General features: G+C 41.0%; 1 protein-coding gene across 5 annotated transcripts; it reads right to left on the bottom strand.

Moving 5' to 3' along the window:
- Window positions 1–516: 516 nt before the first annotated feature.
- Window positions 517–20730, bottom strand: SPG21 (SPG21 abhydrolase domain containing, maspardin). Of its 5 annotated transcripts, none has more exons than XM_047074950.1 (10): window positions 20485–20730; window positions 18105–18479; window positions 16869–16955; window positions 13993–14154; window positions 9645–9725; window positions 8234–8379; window positions 5669–5792; window positions 4762–4869; window positions 2553–2693; window positions 517–1224 (listed from the first exon to the last, which is right to left on the bottom strand). In XM_047074950.1, exons 3-10 carry the CDS (start codon window positions 16929–16931, stop codon window positions 1108–1110), a joined length of 942 nt encoding a protein of 313 aa, XP_046930906.1. In that variant the 5' UTR covers window positions 16932–16955; window positions 18105–18479; window positions 20485–20730; the 3' UTR covers window positions 517–1107. The 5 variants fall into 5 exon arrangements, with proteins under 5 accessions (XP_046930906.1, XP_046930908.1, XP_046930909.1 ...); XM_047074952.1 differs by having other exon boundaries at window positions 18105–18360; XM_047074953.1 differs by having other exon boundaries at window positions 18105–18270.
- Window positions 20731–21689: the final 959 nt, after the last annotated feature.

The raw sequence follows: 21689 nt of genomic DNA, 5'->3' as shown, positions 1-21689 counted from the left end.
ATACCAGGGACACAGAAACAAGTTAAAGGACACCATGAGGCTGCAATCAGCCAAATCTAGATCGTGGGGAATTCCATAGAGCAAATGAGCCTATTTCTTCAACAAATTAATGGCAAGGAAAAAAAAAAAAGGAATATATAGTTTGAAAGAGATTTGGGGCAGTTGGCTGGTTCAGTAGGTGCAGCATGCAACTCTCAATCTCAGGGTCATGAGTTCAAGCTCCAAGTTGGGCGTGGAACCTACTTTAAAAAAATGTAAAAAAAAAAAATTAAAAGAGTTTTAAGACACATTCCCATTGAGGGGGAAGAAAGAAGGTATGAAAAGTAACTGGCACATAGTAACAGCTCAATAAATGAGACCTACTGTTACTTTACAATGAGCAAACTGCAACTTAGAGAGATTAAGTAACTTATGTAATGTCATACCAAATTGGCCAACACCACCACGGTTTCTTGTCAGAAAGTCCTATGTCTATGTAGCCCAGTTGGGCAGCTACAATAATCACCAAAGCCATTTGCTGAAAGTGAGTTTTTATTCCAAATGACTCTAATGGCTAGAAAGACAACAGATAAAACTGAAAATGATTCTGCATAATTGGAAAGTAGAAGTAGTTGATGTTGCAGGGAGCACACAGTAGGGTAACAGCTTGGCACTTGATAACGGCAATAACCAAGAATTCATAAAAATAACTGATGTCCTTCTGATACACAATCTGGATGTGCAGCATTTACAGCAAATAACATAAAAAGAAAGAAAGGAGGAAAGAAAAAGGAAACAAACCCTCACAAAATCCCAAACTTCAGAAATTAATATTTGCTTAAGAACACAGTGGTGATGACTTTTGGTAGCAAAATTTTCACAATTCTTAAAATGGGAGTCTTCAAAAGTACTTCCTCAAATTCAAAAGCTAAAAAAACCGAAGAGGGAACAGTTACACTGGCTTAGAAGAGCTGCCGCCTGTCACAAAGACGACAATCAGTCCTACTTCCAAACACAGTGATAACCGGTGAACCTGACAGCCGAATGGAGAGGCCACCGGGCGGGCACTGACGCCATGATTGTACAAGAACTCTCTGGGTCACGCATCATTAACAACGAACACCACAACTATTGCTCCTCCTGACTGACGCTGAGGCTGCCTTTCTGCACCTCAAGTTCCTCGGCACTGACCATCGACGGATCAATGGCCGCGTATTTGGTTCCATGGAATTGCAGCAAATGTATCTGTAGAAACACAGAATTGTTCTTTTAAATGTCACTATGGCATATTTTATACTTCTAAAATTACGCAGTAATATGTACTAATAAGAGACAAATTGGAAAACAAAGAGAAAAACAAGTATTTTTAAAAACCACAATTTGAGGGACGCCTGGGTGGCTCAGTCAGTTAGGCATCTGATTCTTGATTTTGGGCCTGGGTCATGATCTTGCAGTTTTTGAGTTCAAGCTCTGTGTCAGATTCTGCGCTGACAGAGCAGAGCCCGTGTGGGATTCTCTTTTCCTCTCTCTCTGCTCCTCCCGATCCCCTCTCTCAAAATAAATAAGCATTAAAAAATAACACCCACAATTTGGGATCTTTGTTCCTTATTTAACATGTAACAGGTCTCTCCCAAGTTCCTATAAATTTCATCATCTTAAATGGTGGCACACCACTCCATAAGTTGTTGTTTACCCTCCTGTCCTGCTGCTGTGACTCAGGTCTTTCCCATCCTCTGCTGTTCAGAGCAAGATCATCACGAAGGGCTCCAGGCATCAAGTTTTTCTGAATTTAGGGTCCTCTACTTAGGATCCACTGCCACAAGTGGATGACAGGACCAAAGGACATGACTGTTTTTTGAAGTTCTTGATACTTCTTGCCAAACTGCCAAAGCAGTAATTTCTCATTGCTATTTAAACTTAAAAAAAAAAAAATTTTTTTTTAATGTTTATTTATTTTTGAGAAAGAGAGAGGGAACACAAGTGGGGGAGGGGCAGAGAGAGAGAGGGAGACACAGAATCTGAAGCAGGCTCCAGGCTCCAAGCTGTTGGCACAGAGCCCTATGCAGGGTTTGAACCCATGAACCGTGAGATCATGACCTGAGCCCAAGTTGGACGTTTAGCCGACTGAGCCACCCACACACCCCCTCACTGCTATTTTAATATCCATTTAAGGTAGAGGACAAAGTGGCAGTTTTTGTCAGTTTTTGCGTGTATTATTTTAATGCACTAAAAATGGATCAGGAAGTTGCTTCATGAATCTGGTATCCTGTTCTGATTGAATTCATTGTATCCAGGAGGCAAGGTCACATCATACCAAATGGCTACTTCTAGGTATGTGGATATAGGCCTGCTGTTCTTAGAAAAGAGATGGTAGGCAGAGAGTCACCTGTCTCTAACACACCTGCTTGAATTCTGCTTTAAATTAATGCAAACCACTTTTCTCAAGCAAGTGCCTCATTCTTACAGAGAATTCTGTAGTTCTCCTATTCCACCATTAAAAAAAAAAACAAGCTTTGTGTTTCAAACTATACACTGTGGGTTCAAAGTGCCCTGGCTTCCAAGCTGGGACTTACCTGTACATAAAGATTCACCTCTGCACTTCTGCACAGGTATGGGAAATTGCCTCCTGTTTTAAGGTGAGCCCTCCGGGCATTAGGATACAGTTTGTACATTTCTTCTTTAGCTTCGGTTGAAAGTGCACTCTGGTCAAATACCTTTAAAAAAAAAACAAAGGCTGAAACCTACTGGTATTTTAATATGTTCTTTCCACATCATGGAAAATGCTTCCCAAAGCATTTCTTTCTTGTGAAGAGATGCTGCTGAACCTTGGCCAGCCTGGGCCACCTCCTCCTACTGATCCCTGGTGATTTCTAACATAAGCTACAGAATTTGTTGTTGCATTCTTTGGGAGAAAAGTCTACCATGAATTTTTTCCCCTCAAACAGAGTTAACTGAATTAAAAGAATATTAATAGTGAACAATCATTATTGAAAATGCCAGTTAATTTCAAAAAGATCACTAAAATCCCAAAAGAACGTGTGAATTTTATTACTACTTAAAAACAGTTACATAAATACTATATGCTTAGTGAAAAACAAAAATAAAAACAAAAAACAAAATTTTTAAGAGTATAAGAAAAAGTCCAGATCCTTTCCTGGGGGAACTACTGTTAACAGTTTGGAGTGTATGATTCTAGACATCATTTACTGCCCACATAAACTTATGTTTACACACACATTCAAGCAAGTTTTCAGAAAGTAATTTTTTTTCAAAAAGTAATTTTTTTAATCGTGCGCGCACGCACACACACGCACACACACACGGCACTTCCAACTTGCCAAAGCTTAAACAGTTTCCAGTGACCCAAGCTTTGGGTACATGAGCTCAGCTTTGAAAGATGGGCAAACAGAGCAAACGCACTGTGAGGACCAAATATTTTACCAACAGTACTGAAAAGCTTGTTCTGTGTCATGGTCAATGTCAGAATGTAGAGATTACAGTGAAGAATGAGAAGTTATTATTTACATGCTTGTAAATTTCTGGACAAAAATCAATTCTTAAAAAACATTATTTGAATCTAGGAATAAACCCGTTTATGAGGCAAAAATAGTTACATGATTTAAAAAAAAAAATAAGCCAAACCACAATGAAATACCACTTCACATCCATTAGAATCACCATTATCAAAAAACAAAAAATAACGAGTGTTGGGGAGGATGTGGAACAATTCGACCCCTTGTGCATTGCTGGTGGGAATGTAAAATGGTACAACCACTGTGGAAGATGGTACCACGGTTTCTCAAAAAGTTAAACACAGAATTACATATGGCTCAGCAATTCCACTTCTCCGTATATACCCACAAGATGTGAAAGTAGGTACTCAAACAGATATTTGTACACCAATGCTCACAGCAGCATTATTCACAATAGCCCAGAGGTGGAATAACCCAAATGTCCATCAACAGATGCTGGATAAACCAAATGTGGTACCTGCATACAAGAGAGTATTATTCAGCGTTTAATACACGCCACGACATGAATAGACTTTGAAAACATTCTGCTAAGTGAATTCAGCCAGACACAGAAGTACAAATATTATGTGATTCCTTACAGTCTATGTACCTTACGTGAGGTACATAGAATAGTCAAATACATAGAGACAGAAAGTATAATGTTGGGTACCAGGGTCTGGAAGGAGGGGGGAATGGCGAGCTAGTGTTTAATGGGTACAGAGCTTCAGTTTGGGATGATGAAAAGTTCTGGAAATGGATGATGGTGACGGTTGCACAACACTGTAAATGTACTTAATGCCACTTAAGTTTACTTAATATACACTTAAAAATGGTTAAAATGGTAAATTTTGTAACATATATTTTACCACAACTCGAGCATATAAGAAGCAAGCTTTTGTGCTAATTAGATTTTATGGAATTCTTGATTCTCTGCCTCCATGAGGCAACTTTTCTTTGCTACATAGATGTGTAATAGCTAAAGTGCAATATCTGTTGATGACTGTAGCAAAAATATATCAGAATGGGTAAGGACTACCATGTTTGTTTATGTTTATTCCTACTTCAATGGTGTTAATTCCTATCAGGAAAAAAATAGGGTAAGCAATACGTTGATTGTTTTAGAACTGAAAAAGTGGGTGGGGGGAGGGTGTAAAAAAAATCCAAGGCAGCATTGGAAGAGGTACACTGAAAAATTATAAAATAATTATGAGGATTTTGATATATACAGTTAAAAGGGTAAAGCATCTATTTGACTTAAAAGGAAGCTTACATCCATAATGGTTACAGGGATGTCCCGAATTTTATGAGGTTCCACATAAGAATTTTGACAATTCAGGGTCAGTCTTGAAGCCAGTTCACTCTGACCCAAACTTTCCAGCTGTAGGAAGAAACACAGGCAAAGGTTTTGAATTAATTTTGTTTCCCACATTTCCATTAAGTGTAATATTTGTGCTTATAAAGGTGGTATCACGTGTGGTGGGTCCAGAAAGATCACCAAGGAGGAAATATAATGTATCTGTGAGACCATGGGCCTCCCAGGTGGTGGCATTTTTCTACTGTGGGAACCTGGCATCCAGAGCCCTCAACATGAATTGCTTCTTCAACCAGGTACCTGTGGGCAGCAAGCCACTTCCTATAACTCACAAGTGACAGATAAACATTTTTAAGAGATTTTGGAGCTGGAAGAGACCTCAGAAAAACCAACTAGCCCCGTAGTCCCTAAATCCAAGTCTGTAGACCTGCTACTTCAGATTCACCTCAAGGAGAAAGAGGGGAAACAGAGTAAAAATACAGGTTCCCAGATCCCACACCCAGGGATTCCAGTTCAATGGGCTGGAGAGGCCTTGGAATCTGTTTTTGTTTTTTTTTTTTAAATGTAGGCTCCATGCCCAACATGGGGCTCGAACTCATGATCCCCAGATCAAGAGTCCCATGCTATACTGACTGAGCCAGTCAGGTGCCCCTGGAATCTGTATTTTTAAAAGCTTCCCCCAAGTGATTCTGTTGAATTACTTACCAACAGTAATAATCTGTGTGGCTGTGTTAAAGTTAATATGGAAGGCTGTTTAGCAAACATCTCTAATACATACTCAATGAGACAGATATATCATCAGGAAGCAAGGAGACACAAAAATTTCTAGTATAAGGTGTCCCCACCCCAACGCCATGATCCTTACCCTGTCCACCATGAAATCAATAGCATCAGCCATCAAAGGGTCCACTGGGCCAGATGAAAAGTTTCCAAGAACTATTTTTTTGAGCATAAATGATGGCATCAGCCAAAAGCTGTAAAACAAGGACCTGATAATTTAAATTTGCAAGGTTACACAAAAGTAGCAAATATTCATTCAATATTGAAGCTTTGTATTAGCTATGTTCTTGGGATCTAGAGATAAAAAGACCTATCTCTTCTTCCAAAGAGCTAGCTTTAAAGCATCTTGTTTTTATATACATTTTCCCGAGCTCCCAAAGAGTTATGGTTTAATATGATTAAAGTTTTATTTGAGAATTTAGAATAATTATAAGTGGTATTTCAAGTTTCTTTGCCAAGGTAGACATTTTGATAATACTGATAATTTTTTATTTATTATTATTATTATTATTACTATTTTTTTTCTTTTTTTACTATTTGGCTTTATTTCCAATGGCTAAACTATTTCCTTTAGAAAAGTGAAAAATTAAGATCCCAACCTTCAGGTTTATATCACCTTGATTGATTGATATTTCAAAATAGCAAAATGAAGGAGCTGTTATATTGCCAAAGTTTTCTCCTAGTAGATTCAATTAGGCTAATTCAAGGCAATTCAATCTATGGATTTCTGTAAGTGATTTTTAGTTGATATTTATTCCATTAATTACAAGAATTGAGCGCCATTATATACAGTAAACACTACTTTCTCTAAACCTATGGTGAAAATGACTTATAAAAAGTGCAGACCACCTTCTGATGCGTGTTCTCAATGGACTGGCTTGTTGGAAGTTGAGCTTCCCTCACAAGGCCAGTGGGCCCTCTTTCAGTTAACTTTCTCCATCCCGCCCATGGGTTTCCTTATTTTCTCAAGGTGATGTTGCCTAGGTACCCTCTGTGAGGGGTAGACCCTGTTGGCTTTGCTTGCCCCTGTAGCCTCAATGTGTGGCACAAAGTAAGCACTCAGATATTTGATAAAATGTAGCTCATATGCAGGGGCACAAACAAAGTAGGGGCAGTCTTGGCTTGTGACAGTTAAAACAACATTAAAAATCATCAAAAATAATCAATGAGCTTTAGTGCATTGTCCGGACATGAACTATTTGTAGCTAATGTATGTAAGAAATTGTTGCACAGATGCTGAGTAAACTACTGAGATAACACCAGAAAACATTTTTAAAGAGAACAGAGTACAACTTGTTTTTGAGTAAGCTATACACCCAATGTGGTGCTCAAACTCATGATCCAGAGATCAAGAGTTGCATGCTCTACCTACAATTTTAAAGAAATGTGAAAATAACAAACACAATGTTTACCTAGAGAATTCTGTGAAAAATCAACCTGATCATACAGGTATGATGTCTTTGTCTTTTAGGGTAGAGTCTAACCTTGCTAGCAATGAAGAAAAATCACATTAAATTAGCTTTAAGGTACTATCAGATACTTATCAAATTACTTAAAATGTTATCTTCAGGGTGCCTGGGTGGCTCAGTCGGTTAAGCATTTGACTTGAGCTCAGGTCATGATCTTGAGGTCTGTGGGTTCGAGCTCCATGTCAGGCTCTCTACCGATAGCTCAGAGCCTGGAGCCTACTTTGGATTCTGTATCTGTCTCCCTCCCTCTCTCTCTCTCTCTGCCCCTCCCCCGCTCATGCTAGGTCTCTGTCTCTTAAAAAAATGAATAAACATTGAAAAAAATTAAAAATAAACAAAATGTTATCTTCAATAACTTTTCTTTTTCCAGTGGGGGGAGGGGGAGGGGGATAGGAAGAGAAAGAGAATCCCAAGCAGGCTCCACACTGTCAGAGCAGAGCCTGACATGGGGCTCAATCCCACAAACTGTGAGATTATGACCCGAGTCAAAATCAAGAGTCGGACACTCAACTGACTGAGGCACCCAGGCACTCCTAAAGTGGAATCTTCAATGAAAGGATGACTCAGAGGAAACAAGCGCCCCATGGGTGGCCCCACAAAGCAGGCCACCATTTCCATCTTTCCGAAAGCAGACTAACGCTAAAGTGTCATGATGTGCAAGACGTGCTGGCAGACGAAATGTATTCTCTCTGTTTTTGGAAACGCATTTCAAGGAAATAACCCAGAAAGGGAAGAAAAAAAGCAACGTGTACAATGATTTGCAGAACGTGATGAAAAATTGGGGGAAGCCAAAATGCCTAAAAACACCGTGTCAGTCAATATACAGAACTGTTTAACAACACAGTAGGCGGAACAAGCAGAACACCATATTAGTTACATATGCAACTGAAGAGGACCTGTTAGGATCACATGAATGTATAGTAAACAAAGCTAACCCATAATTCAGAGTAATAGAAATAGCTAAATTCAGAGTTCATTCCATTCTTTTCTTTGGCAAAGGTGATTGTTTCTAGTTTTAAAAGCCAGGGCAGTTTCAGAAGACAGAGGTAGATACAAGCCCTTTCCACCCCCACACCCCCACCGCTTAGTGCAACAACCCCCCGCCCCCCGCCAAGCCAACATTTTCAAAATTCCACTGAATGAAAATCCTAAGAATTTTGGCCAAATGTTCATGTTCTTACCTGTTTGCAGTCCAAGTTTGGTTGAAGATGGAGGTGTCACTGAAAGAATTGCAGAGGATGAGGGAATGGACTCTGGGAGATGTGTGTGTGTATTCAGCAAATTTCTGGGCCAAAAAGCCTCCCAAAGAAGCCCCAAACAGGTGAACCTAATTGCAAACAAACACAAGAAGGATACTACAACAACAATCAATCCTGAACATAAATACCAAAAAAAAAAAAAAAAAAAGTAGTTTTACTTCTCACCAACCACAGAATACATAACGTCATCATAGTCCTTAGATGAAAATATCAATAGCAGTTCAACATTTAGGAAACACTGCACTTAAGTACCATTTATACATCCCGTCAAGAAAACAATCTGTGCATGCAAATACAAGTAAGAAAATATTATCTACAGATTACACTAGAAAATGAAACCACTCAGTAATTTATATTTAAGAAAACTATGATTTGGTAATTCTACTCCTAGGTACAAACTCAAAAGAACTGAAAACACATGTCCACGTTCGTGTGTCCACGAATGTTCACAGCAGTGTTCTTTTTTTTTTTTTAATTTTTAAAAATGTTTTACTTTTTATTTTTGAGAGAGAGAGAGACAGAGAGAGAGACAGAGTGCAGCGGAGGGGCAAAGAGACAGAGAGACACAGAATCTGAAGCAGGCTCCAGGCTCTGAGCTGTCAGCACAGACCCTGATGCAGGGCTCAAACTCACAAGCTGTGAGATCATGACCTGAGTCGAAGTCAGATGCTTAACCGACTGAGCCACCCAGGCACCCCACAGCAGTGTTACTTCTAATAGCCAAACAATGGCAACAATCCAAACGTGCATCAACTGACAAATGGATAAATAAAATGGGGTACACCTATATAGTGGGATATTATTTGACAATAAAAAGGTGGAGTACTGATACACACTACAACATAGACGGGCCTTGCAAACTTTATGCTAAATGAAAGAAGTCAGTTAGAAAAGATGAACACTAAGAAAGAAAATTAAAAAAAAAAGATGAATACTGTATGATTCCATTTATATAAAATACCTAGAATGGGTACATCTACACAGGCAGAAAGGAGATTAAGTTGTCAGGGGTAGGAGAAGAAAGGTGAGGAGTCAGTAATAATGAATATGCGGTTTCTTTTTGGGGTGAAAAAAATGACCTAAAATTGACCCTATTTGTGAATATATTATATTTATTTATATATAAATATATTTATGTTTACATATAAATATATATCGCACCTATCTACGAATATATTAAAAACCAAACTCACACACTTGAAAAGGGTAAATTGTATGGTATGTGAATTATATCTCAAAAGAAGTATCATTTAAAAACAAAGACAATACCAGGCTTTACAATGTAAATGCTGCATTAAAATCACATGTAAATATTTAGTTTTAGGGTACTCACTTTATCCAGTTGTAAATGATCTAAAAGTTTTCTAAATCCATCACAGAATTCAAGATGGTCCCAATAAACTGGATACTGCAACTGAAATAATAACATTATTAATTAATAATAAATATAGGGGAGCCTGAGTGGCTCAGTCAATTCAAGCGTCTGACTTTGGCTCAGGTCAAGATCTCACAGCTCGTGAATTTGAGCCCCATGTCGGGCATTGTGCTAACAGCTCAGAGCCTGGAACCTGCTTCGGACTCTGTGTCTCCCTCTCTGCCCCTCCCACACTTGCACTCTGTCTCTCAAAAATAAATAAATATTTAAAAATTAAAAAAAAATATATATATATGCAAAATTTAGGACTCCCATAATAGCATTTCTCATTTGCTCAAGCTCTGCTCCTTTTATTTTTGAGAGAGAGAGAGACACACACACACACACACACAGCATGAGCAGGGGACGGGCAGAGAGAGAGGGAGACACACAATCTGAAGCAGGCTCCAGGCTCTGAGCTGACAGCACAGAGCCCAATGCAGGGCTCACACCCATGAACCATGAGATCATGACCTGAGCTGAAGTCAAATGCTTAACCAACTAAGCCACCCAGGTGCCCCTAGACCAATTTATTTTATTATTATTATTTTTTCAATGTTTTATTTATTTTTTGAGAAAGAGAGGGTAAGTAGGGCAAGGGCAGAGAGAGTGGGGGACAGAGGATCTGAAGCAGGCTCCGCACTGAAAGCAGCAAGCCCAATGTGAGGCTTGAACCCATGAACGGCAAGATCAAGACCTAAACTGGTCTGCTGTTCAACCGAGTGAGCCTCCCAGGTGCCCCCCTAACAGACCAATTTAAAAAAAGAATAGCACACAAGAGATATTATGTGAATAATAATTTCAATTCATGTCTGTTTCCTTTCCAAATAGCTAAGAAACTCTGAGGTTCAAGGGTGAATAGGAGCAGAACCCTTTCAAGTAAAAAAATACTGTTTTCCCTTTAATCCAATTTAATTCTAAAAGTATGGCCCAGGAGAACTCGAAATAAAATCCTAAGGAGAATTCCCTCTCTTTTTGGCAGCATTGCTTGAAGTGCGTATTCAATAAAATTGTTCCTCTTTTCTTAATTGACTCAGGCATTATATCTGATTTCTTGTACCTTTATTTGTGGCCAAAAAAGTATGGTGCTTGACCTTAAGTAGCCTATAAAAGCTGAGGAGGGGGAGGAAAAGAAATACAAGTCACTACCTCCTTTCTAGAGGACTCCAGCTTGTCACCAAAGAATTTCACTCTCTTTAATAATAAGCAAAACCTGTCTGACAGGCTAGTTGTTTCAAGAACTTAGATTCCTTTTGTCATTAACAAGTTGCTGGAATTGATACTATCATGTATATAATAGGATAACTTTAGATTTGTTGTAATTATGTTACTTTTACTATTAAAAATTTCATTTGTGGATGAGATTCCACTATTCTGACAGGATGAAGAACAGCTGCTCACTAGCAGATAATCTGAGAACTGGAGTCAGATGATAGAAAAGAAAGCTATTATAGGGCATCTGGGTGGCTCAATCAGTTAAGTGTCTGACTTTGGCTCAGGTCATGCTATCTTGGTTTGTGGGATCGAACCCCGCGTCAGGCACTACGCTGACAGCTTGGAGCCTGGCGCCTGCTTCGGATTCTCTGTCTCCCTCTCTCTCTACCCGACCCCCAAATGTGCTCTCTCTCTCTCAAAAATAAACAAACATTAAAAACAAAACAAAAAAAAAAAAAAGGAAAAGAAACCTATATTGTAAAAATATTTTTTTTATGAAGCCTTTAATTTAAAAATATCTATGCCCAAGATAGGGGATAAAACTGTACACAACTTAACACACACACACATACACACACACACACACTGAGTACAAGTAAAACTGGAAATCTAAGATTGGTGGATTGTATTAATATCATACCCTGATTACAATATCCTACTACAGTTTTATAAAATGTTACTATTGAGACAAATTGGGCAAAGTATAAAAGGGATATCTCTGTATCATTTCTGAAAACTACAGGTGAACCTATAATTATCTCAATAAAAATGTAAATGACAAAAAGACTGGTACCTTTCAACTGCTAGATAAGTATGTAATAAGTTTTAAAATCTTGTGAGGTAGGGGCACCTGGGTGGCTCAGTGGGTTAGCCAAAACAGACATGTTTTGGCTCAGGTCATGATCTCACGGTTCATGGGTTCAAGCCCCTCATTGGGCTCCTTGCTGACAGTGTGGAGACTGCTTGGGATTCTCTCTCTCTGCCTCCCTCTCTGCCCCTTTCTCACTCTCTCAAAAATGAATACATACATTTTAATAACTACATAAATAAAACCTCGTGGGGTTAGGCACATAAGGACAAAGTAACTTTGAAGACATCACTGGCCTTTTCTTTTTTAAGTTTTATTTTTAAGTAATCTCTGCACCCAATATGGGGCTCAAACCCACAACCCCGAGATCAAGGGTTACATGCTGCACCAGCTGAGCCAGCCAGGTGCCCCTGGCCCTTTCTTGATTCATTATCTACCTAATGAAATAAGGAAATCCCACATCAAGAAGCTTGAGGGCAAGAAGAAATATCCAGCCAAAAGGCAAAGCAATTTGGACTTGCCAGCTTGGAGCAAAAAACACACAGTCAACTTCAGACAGTGCTCTGAAGTGGGAGAGACGTCTGTGGCCGCTCAGTTTCCCCTCCCCGGCTGATCAACAGGCTACCAGGAAAGGTACTGTCGTATCTTAGGCTGTGGAGGGCTGGGATGAGTGTGCTTGCCACCCCGCTTTCTTGAAATGCCGTCAACCAAGAGGAATTATGAAAACCCAGAACAAGGGAGGATTATGTTGCAGAGACTCAAAACATGCCACATGAAGAATGATCAAAGAATGTGGAGAATTTCTCCTGAAAGAAAAGACCTGGGGGGAAGGCAGCAAGCTGACAATAACTAGTTTTCTCGAGAAGGGCTGTCAGGAAGAAGAACTGGATTTGTTCCGTGTGGCCCCAGTTGGTGGTAAACCCAGTAAAACTTAAAGTTACCTTCCGAGAAAAGAGATCTGGTCCACATTTTCTCTCCTTCAGATAGTAAATAAAATGTACAGTAACAGCAATATTCCCACAGGGAGACCCGTTTTACATGTTACTGTTCCGGCTCCCGGAAACAAGTGCCAACTCCAAAGCCCAAGAGTCTCTCCTTCCTGAGAAGTAAGGAGACCAGCCTCCATTATTTTTTGTTTTTAACGTTTATTTATTTATTATTGAGAGAGAGAGAGACAGACAGAGAGGCAGATTGTGAGATCAGGTTTGATCTCACAAACCTGAGCAGAAATCAAGAGTTGTACACTCAACCGACTGAGCCACCCAGGAGCCCCTGGCCAGCCTCCGTTGTTACACAGTCGAGGCGTCATGAACAATGGTGCCTTCCTCACCTACACTGTTCTTCCAGAAGAGATTCAAGAATGACCAATGGGAAACTAGATTTAGACCAAACTCAGTGATAAAATAACAATTAGAAACAAAAAACTTCTTAAGTAAATGCTGAGAGTATGGGCTATAATAAGACCCATCCCAACAGTCAAAGACTTACATTAAAGCAAGCTTTCAGTCAGTTGAATGTCAGCAGACCCCTCTGCTGTATAATATTGCACATTCAGCTCCCTTGCAGGCAGTGGTGTAATGAACCAGGAGTGGAAATGGAGTCAGAAGACTCAGACTGGTTCTCCTTCCACCACCTAGTGGTCATGGCCTGCCACGATCACCAAAATGGCTGGACCTCCATTTCCTCATCTATAAACAAGGACAATGCTTCCTACCATTCAGAGTTAAGAGAATGTACATAAAAGCTGGGCACTGAGGTTTCCATAGAAGTTTGTATCCTCTGCATCTCTGTATGTCTGTGTACTACACCGCCTTCCTTCCAAAGGCTTTATTTCACATTTTATTTCTCTTTTTTTTTTTTTTTTTTCAACGTTTATTTATTTTTGGGACAGAGAGAGACAGAGCATGAACGGGGGAGGGGCAGAGAGAGAGGGAGACACAGAATCGGAAACAGGTTCCAGGCTCTGAGCCATCAGCCCAGAGCCTGATGCGGGGCTCGAACTCACGGACCGTGAGATCGTGACCTGGCTGAAGTCGGACGCCTAACCGACTGCGCCACCCAGGCGCCCCTATTTCACATTTTAAAGAAGGAAAACAATCTTACCTCAACTAAAAAAAAAAAAAAAAGCCCATTATGATAGTTAATCAGGAACAGAAGTACCCACATACAAAACAAAAACAAAAACACACAAATAAACCCAAAAAGTGTGGACTTGAACTGTAATACTGAATCAATAATACTTACAGCTATAACCCGGTAACCCCATCCAGTCAAAGCCAAAATCTGCCGGAAAAATACATCTGCAGTTCCGCTGACAGGGGGAAGAAATATCAGAGGACACCTGATATTTCTGGGGCCTGCATCATAGAGCGACCATATTTTACTATCATCATCATCCACGATAATCTGGAGGGAAAGTTATAAGAAAAAAAATGGAAAACCTTATGGATTTGGTTTGATATTGTTACTTTACACTATAATTTCTGTGACAATTTTAATGCCACCGCCTTGGTTGTTACAAGGTACCGTGGGGATCACACCAGACTAGCGTGTATAATAAATAAACTGCTTTGGTCTCTTTTTCCTTCTTCTATGTGCTAACATACTGTACAGAATTGCCTTATATCCTTCCAAAGACTATAAAGCTTTTTTTAAAATCAGTTTTTCATTTTCCTTCCCATCCATGATTATAAAAGCCTGTTTTGTTTACCATTAAACAGTAAACCCTGTAATTGGCATCTTATTTCTTCCCCATACTTCTGGCTTTGTGTGTGTGTAGGAGGCAATTTGCAGAGTCATTCTCCAGTGCTGTCCGGAGGGGAGGAAAGACTCCAGGCTCTAGGGACAAACTAGGGAGAGATGGTACCACTCAGGAGATGGTTCTGGAACCTGATCTACACCACGTCTTTGAGGGGGAGACTTTTGCTAAAGAGGAAGGACACAGCAGGTGTAGGTGTCCCTGTTCTGGAAGAATGTTTCAAACCAGTCAGTCAGGTGTAGGGAATGGGCACAGGGAAAAACTGGTTTTCTTGAGAAAAGAGGGTTGGGAGGAGGAAGGGCATCAGAAACCTTCCTGAATTAGTAGTTCTTAACCCAAAGGGAAAAAAGATGAGCATTAAGTGAGCTGAGACAAGTCAAGGGCTCAGCGTGGAGTTTGGCAGGGAGAGTTTCAGTGAGTGTTAGATATTAGTATTATTCACTGCATGATAGTTTACTTTTTGTTTTCTGTGGCTGACTTTTTCGTGATATTTGGAAAAGTACCTGAAATTCCTGAACTTTTGCCAGTGCAAATCAATTATTTATCCTACTTTTACATTAAAAAATTCAAGGCCTCCAGGTTCTATTTTCTGAGAGCTCCTAGCTGGCAGTGCTGTGGGCCCCTGGTGTCACTGTGGATGGCAACACACTGACTGGGATCACTGGCATCACTGGGAGCAGACAAACGGGGCAAGGCACAGTCCAGAGGAACCTAACAATTCCCTTTTAGACATCCCCAGGTCACAGATGATGACAGTAATATCTCATACTCATGTTTCTGCCCTTGGTATCTTGCCACGCACAATTTTGCTCTTATTTTATTTTGGGAGGCTATGATTGTGGTAAAAATCTCTTAATGGCTTTTGACAGTGCACACAGTAAATCCCAATCTTGTAATAATAAAACTAATATGAGGTAAGAATATTTAGATCTCTGAAATTTTCCAGGAAGTTATTTCAATAATCTATTTGGGAGAAAAGTAACAAAAATAGCATGTTCTCTCCCCCCCTTTACTGAGATATAATTGACATAGTATGTTCTGAATATAAGCCATAAATACTTAAAAGTTGTTTATCACTTCAATTTTCTCAGAGTTCTCTGAATGGCAATTTTGTCAGAAATCCCTTAGAAGATGCAATATCTACCTGATAATTTAAAATCTAGCACCACGAAATTTCAAGCAAACTTATCATGACTTGTGGACCAAACTGATCTCACAACTGGAGAAAATCACATCAACCAAACTACCTCCTATAACTACTCCTAAGAATATTTAGAGAAGTGTGGGTTGTTTGGGGTCTGGTGATCAGCTTGCTGAGAAAGTGAGCTATCAAGATGAGCGCACATGAATTATTTGAGGGGATGGGACAAGGCAGAGGGACTGCAAGACCCAATTATCATTTAGTACGGGCAGGAGTTTCCCAGAGAACAAGAAGGAAGGGCAGCTCCCTTTGGTAAGCAGTCAAGTACTTCTGACTCTGAAGTCAGATTAATTTGATTTTAATGGGCAGACTCTACCAGGCTGAGTGACCTTTAACATGTTAACCTCTCTGGACCTTGGTTTTCTTATCTGCAAGAGGGGCACATCACTACCAGCTTTGTTAAACTGTTAAGAATGAAATAAGGTATCTGCTGACCTCCTACAACAGTGCCAGTTGTCTAGCAGATACTCTGTTTACACTTGGAGAACTGTATCTCAAGTTTCTATATGGAGAATAGTTTTGTTGTTAATTCAAACCTGCATGGCACTTCCACAGATGTCTACCCTGACAAAATAATTATAACAGAGACATAGATGATTTTCATCTCATACTTTTGCAAAGGGATCAGCAAAGACTTTGCTCTGTGACTTAACTAGCTTTTGTCCAGTATGATCCCCAAACATTTGGGATTAATTAGGGACTCAGAGTCGACAGTCAAACTTCACTGTGAATGACATCTCAGGCAAATAAGATTTCCTGAAAATGGCTACCATTACAGAGGACCTATAATGTGGCCCATTGAAAATCTTAAATCTGAGGAACAGGAAAAGGCTTTATAATCGAATCTGACTGCACGTACTATATAGTTGCTGTTGCGGCAAGCTTTCCACTATCTACAGAGTACACATATTCCTGTTTGCTTGAATACACAAAAGCAATTATAAACTAATGAGTACAGTTATACCCACTTTTACTCTTGAATGCGTCTCAAGAGTTCACTGCACTTGACAAAGAAGGGGTGAACTTTATGCCCTACGACCCAGACTCCTGATATTTGGCAATAACCGTTACTCTCAAACACTGTTAAGGCATAACATCTAAGTCACAAACAAAAACAATACAAGATTTTGCAAATAAGAGGTGTAGTAAAACCATACATACCTTTTTAAGGGGAACTGTACTTCTAAACCAGTTATAATCAGGAGAGACTTTAATCTCTCCCATGATTAGCTGAAATGGAGGTTAACCCTGAAATAAAAGCATGTGATGTTTCATGTCAAGAATTCATGTTTACATCAGAACCAAATGTAGAGTCTGGTCTAGCTATAAAAACAATACTTTAAATGGTAAAACCAAAGAAATGGGCTATTTTACCTTGTCAGTATATACTTAAACTACAGAAAACAATTTGGTGAAGTCCTAAAGTCACAGAGCAGGAGGGGGCCCTGAGAGATAATTACTTTCTTAGTTCCTCCGGATGAAGAACCTGGTCTAGAAAACTTAAATGACTTACCAGCGATCTCCTGTCTATTGCAGAGCTAGGACCAGAGGTAGGACAGTGTGTTCTGACACCAGAATGCCTGTCCTAGGTAAATGATTCCAAACTGCAGTACCATCACCTATGTGTTGACAGTATCTTAAGAATCCATTTTAACAAAGATGTCTGATAGAGTTTCAGGGAACAGTCCACACTAGAGAAAGGGGGTAATAGAAGCCTGCGTCCTGATCAAGTCACAAAATGCCATAAATCTAACTCTAGCAGAACATAGTTTCAGAACCTCACATGTAGTTCTTAATGCAGTTCTTGATGTGATTAAATGTGATATACCCTCCTCTGAAAGATCTATGATCAAATACCAGGACAGGCTTGAAGGTACTATAACCAGCAACAAAACATGGGTCTTTAGAAGAAATACGCAGTCTCTTGTGGTGAGATTAGTGATTTCTAGCTTTATTATAGCTGCGTGACCTTGGAAGAGTCACTGACCTTCTTTGAGCTTGCTTTCCCATCTATGACTGTTTCACCACTGTATTTTCAAAGCCTAGAACAGTGCTTGGCACAGAACAGGCATTATCTGTTGACTAAATGGATGACTATGTCCTAAGGAGACTGGATCAGGCAATCCTAGAGTCTCTTCTGACCCAGGGATCTAACAGCTTTGGAATGGCTGGGCATCTTCAAGGGAAAGGCTGCCCCTCCTTGCTCAGGCATCTGTATTGTCGTAACAGGAACTTGAAATTATAGCTCCCTGTTGCAGATTCTTATTGCCAAACGAGGAACTTCCACCCCCTGGTTTGGAAGGATTCAAATACTTGCTGTGTATCCTGTCCTCTACCCCCAGAGCAAGTCAGGATTTCCTAACAAGGCTAGGATGTGTTCAAGACCATAACACTTACCTCCTGGGCTGACTCTGAATTGTTATTTTGAGTGGTTGGTCAGCGGGTGCAGTTCTCTGGACTGGCCAGGAGCTGGGGACTCCTTTTTGGCCCTCCACATCTGCCAACTCAGGAGTTCAGGGAACTTAGCAATCATAACAGTTACCTCTAATCTTGGGGGGGGTTACTAAACCCCAAGGAGATGGGAGACGTAGGCATCCGTTATTAAACTTGATTTACAACCTTGACATTGCAATAATGGTCTGTTCCCTCAAGGCTAGGATGGTAATTTTAGAAAAGTTTGTTAAAATCATAAGCTGTTCTCAAAAGTACCAAGAATATCATTAGCCAGTCTTATGCTGAAATCAGTGTGCACAGATGTAGTTATAATTCATCCTGGAATAAAGAAAATCGTTCTTTGCATATCCATTTTCTCTTAACGAATATTAACATGTTAAAAAAAAATCTAAGCCACTGGAATCTACTCAGTAGGTTTATAAAACATCTAAGCTACTTAAAGCCAGAAAGGCAGCTTCTAGATTTGCCAGACTTGGGATAAATTAATTCAGTTTTGGAATCAGCTGCAAGGTACAAACCAAACTATCATAGACATACAGATCATACACAGGCACACACATTCACTGACATCCACTTCTTCCCAGAGCAACAAGTAGAAAGATGTGTCTTACCACAGTCCTCAGCATTATTCACAACCACCTCAGTATAACATTTTATAACAAATCTCACTGGATGGAGAGATTCCACCCAACTGTGACCAAATTTTTGTAGAGGCAAGTGATTTTAACACTTGTGTTAGTTTGGCAATACATGAAAGGTAAGATAGATACCAAATGTTGCATCTGACCAACTGACATCTAAGTTTAAAAAAAAAACAACAACAACAAAACTCACTGCTGCAAAGAGAAAGCAGCTGTGAGTGGTATGAAAAGGAAGTCTGTTCTCCGAGCTCTCTTTCATTCACTAAAGGGGTATACTTTTCCAAGTCACGAGAGGAACATTCTGTATATGGCAAAAAAAGGTTAACTGAGATTGTGACCAAACTGGTCAGTATTAAATAAGAAAGAATGTCGACCAGGAGCTCAACACTGATCTGATCTCTCACAATTCAATTCTTCGCAAAAACAAAAGCACCTGTTCATGCTGGTGGGAAAAGGGCTACAGAGATCAGCCTTAATCTTGCCTAAAGAAATCCCTCCTCAGGGAGTACTTTGGACAGTCAGTCCTCTCTGGCCCTGTGGTGCTAGACAATAAAATTGCCAATTGTGAGTGTGCATCAGGAATTACATGCACTTACCCCTCAGGGATTCAACAGAACCTGCCAGTTTACAGTCAATGAAATCATCTTTAAAAATGTTTAAGTCACATAACCAGATTAACTAGCCACAGGTTTTTGGATCCTTTATCTCAATCTGTAGTTGATCCACATATGGACAGTCTGTGATTATTAATGCCAGCAGTAACTAAATATTAGGACCTGAGAGTCTCTAGGCAATGCAGTTGGCTTTTTTAATGCAAATCTCAACAGCTCACCACACCAGTACACAGCTATCCTTTCTTCCTCCAGATTTCTTTAGGGGAACATTTATCCCTCTTTTCTTCAGGAACTTACTCCATTATTGTCTAAACCTCATGGGAGGAAAAGCTGCCAACTTGACATTTCTTCTGTGACACCTCATCTTGTACTGTCTTGGTATAAAAGCTCTTGGAAATTTGCACACAGCTATTAAGTTACTCCTCGGTCTCTTGAATCATGCTGCTAACAGGAGCTGGAACATTGTACAAGGAGACAAAGCAGCAGCATAAATGCAGAATTTATAACTCCCTAGGAAAGCCAGAAGAAGGAAAGCAACGCACTCTAGTCCTGTTACTTTCCTCATCCCCCATTCACAAGTCTCACACCAGGTACTGAGCAATGACAAAGACATTTGTCACTTTCAGGCTGAGGTGCAATCTTCAAAATAACTAGCTTCTGCTCAGAGTTCTTAAAAGTTGAAAAACATATTCCTGGGCTGCAGCAGTGTATCCCCGGGACCAGATTACAATAGTATGCCCTGGTCAAGAGACCCGCACCCCCATCCCCAGATGATCCAAACACAGACCCCACCCTTTCCCAGTCCCGCCTGTGAAAGCCACAACAAGGCAGGGTCACAGTACAACGACCACCTCAGGAAGTCAAACTTGACCTCAGACAGATAGACAGATACACATACACAGAGGGACATGCGGTCACGTGCATGATCACATGGACCGGCCCACTAGGGGCCACACTAACAAAGTCACACCAACAGAGGCAGCCGCACACAGTACATACACACCCACCTGCAAACCTATACACATCACACACCCACACCCCGCTTCCAGGGCCTCGCCCACCCCTCACCTGCCGTGGCCTCCCCCACGTCCCTTTCCCTCCTCCCCAAAGCGGCTCTTCCCTCCAGTAGGGGCGCGGGCCGGGGAGGCGGCTGGTCCGGATCACCGCCGGCTGCCGGAGCGCTCAGTACCCGCAGGCACAGCGGGCTGTGGGGGCGAGCTGGAGGGCGGGCCTCAGAGGGGCGGGGCGCGCGGCCCGGCGAGCCTCAGCTGCCGCGCTCCCCCCTCCCGAACGGTTCGAGCAGTGGGCGCGAGCCTCGCGCTTCCGGGTTCGGAGGAGGCGGGGCCACGTCATGAGGAAGGGGCGGGGCTGCGTGGCTCCGGCGGTCACCATGACGACAGCGAGGGATGGAGACCAAGGTGAGACCCTCCCGGCCGGCTCGGTACATCCTGCCGGTTGGGAGTCGGCGTCCGCCCTGGAGGTGGTGGAGGGCGCGGGGAGGAGGTTCGAGTTCCCTTTGGGTCAGCTCTAGGTCACCCATTTGATGTGGGCACCGAGGGAGAGATTGTGCGAGTGGCAGAAGGAGACGCCTGGCCCCTTGGGACCTCCCTCTGCCTTCAGTTCGCGCCCTCCTGGAGGAAGCAGGTGCGGACCATTTTCTCTCCGCTACGTAAAGCTTTGAGGGGACCCCCTTTGGGTCACAGGCTTTAGTGAGCAGCGCTTTGTATACTCTCTTTGCTTGGCAAGATTTTTTCCTCTTGGCACGAGCATAGTCGTCCTCCATAGTCCTCCACTGTAACACCCCTCACAGCACTTTGCAGACTTGTGCTGTCATTCTCCAACCACGCCTCCAGCTCCTGCATCACTTTCCTTTAAAAGAATAGAGAATATTAATATATTTATAAACTTTCTTCTTAAGCAAAATGTAATGGAGATTACTCAGTAAAACATTTGCAGTTTGCTGAAAGAATGTATGATAAGGATGGATAACATGGAAATCTTGTTTGAAGTCTTTTTGTGATCCTGCAACAAGGTCCTGTTGGAAGTGCCTGCCCTAATCTTGTTTTAGGGAAAGCTTATACCCTATTTTAAAGGCCTTTGGTTTTTGCCCTTACCCAGGCAACTGTTTATGGGATTAAGGTCAGGGGAGAATCTGAGTAAATTGCATCCTTAGTCATGACCTCTGCTTTCCTGCTCTTGAGTGTTGGGTCCTAGTCTAGAACTTTGACAAATCCCAGATGCATTCCCCAGGAGCACAGTAACTCGTTAGCCTC

This window comes from Lynx rufus, unplaced genomic scaffold, assembly GCF_022079265.1.
Source record: "Lynx rufus isolate CCGP_SWC_20201006 ecotype Redwood Valley unplaced genomic scaffold, mLynRuf1.p SCAF_13, whole genome shotgun sequence".
Lineage (NCBI taxonomy): Eukaryota > Metazoa > Chordata > Mammalia > Carnivora > Felidae > Lynx > Lynx rufus.
The sequence above is the reverse complement of the archived record's forward strand: the minus strand, read 5'-3'. Positions and strand labels throughout refer to the sequence as shown.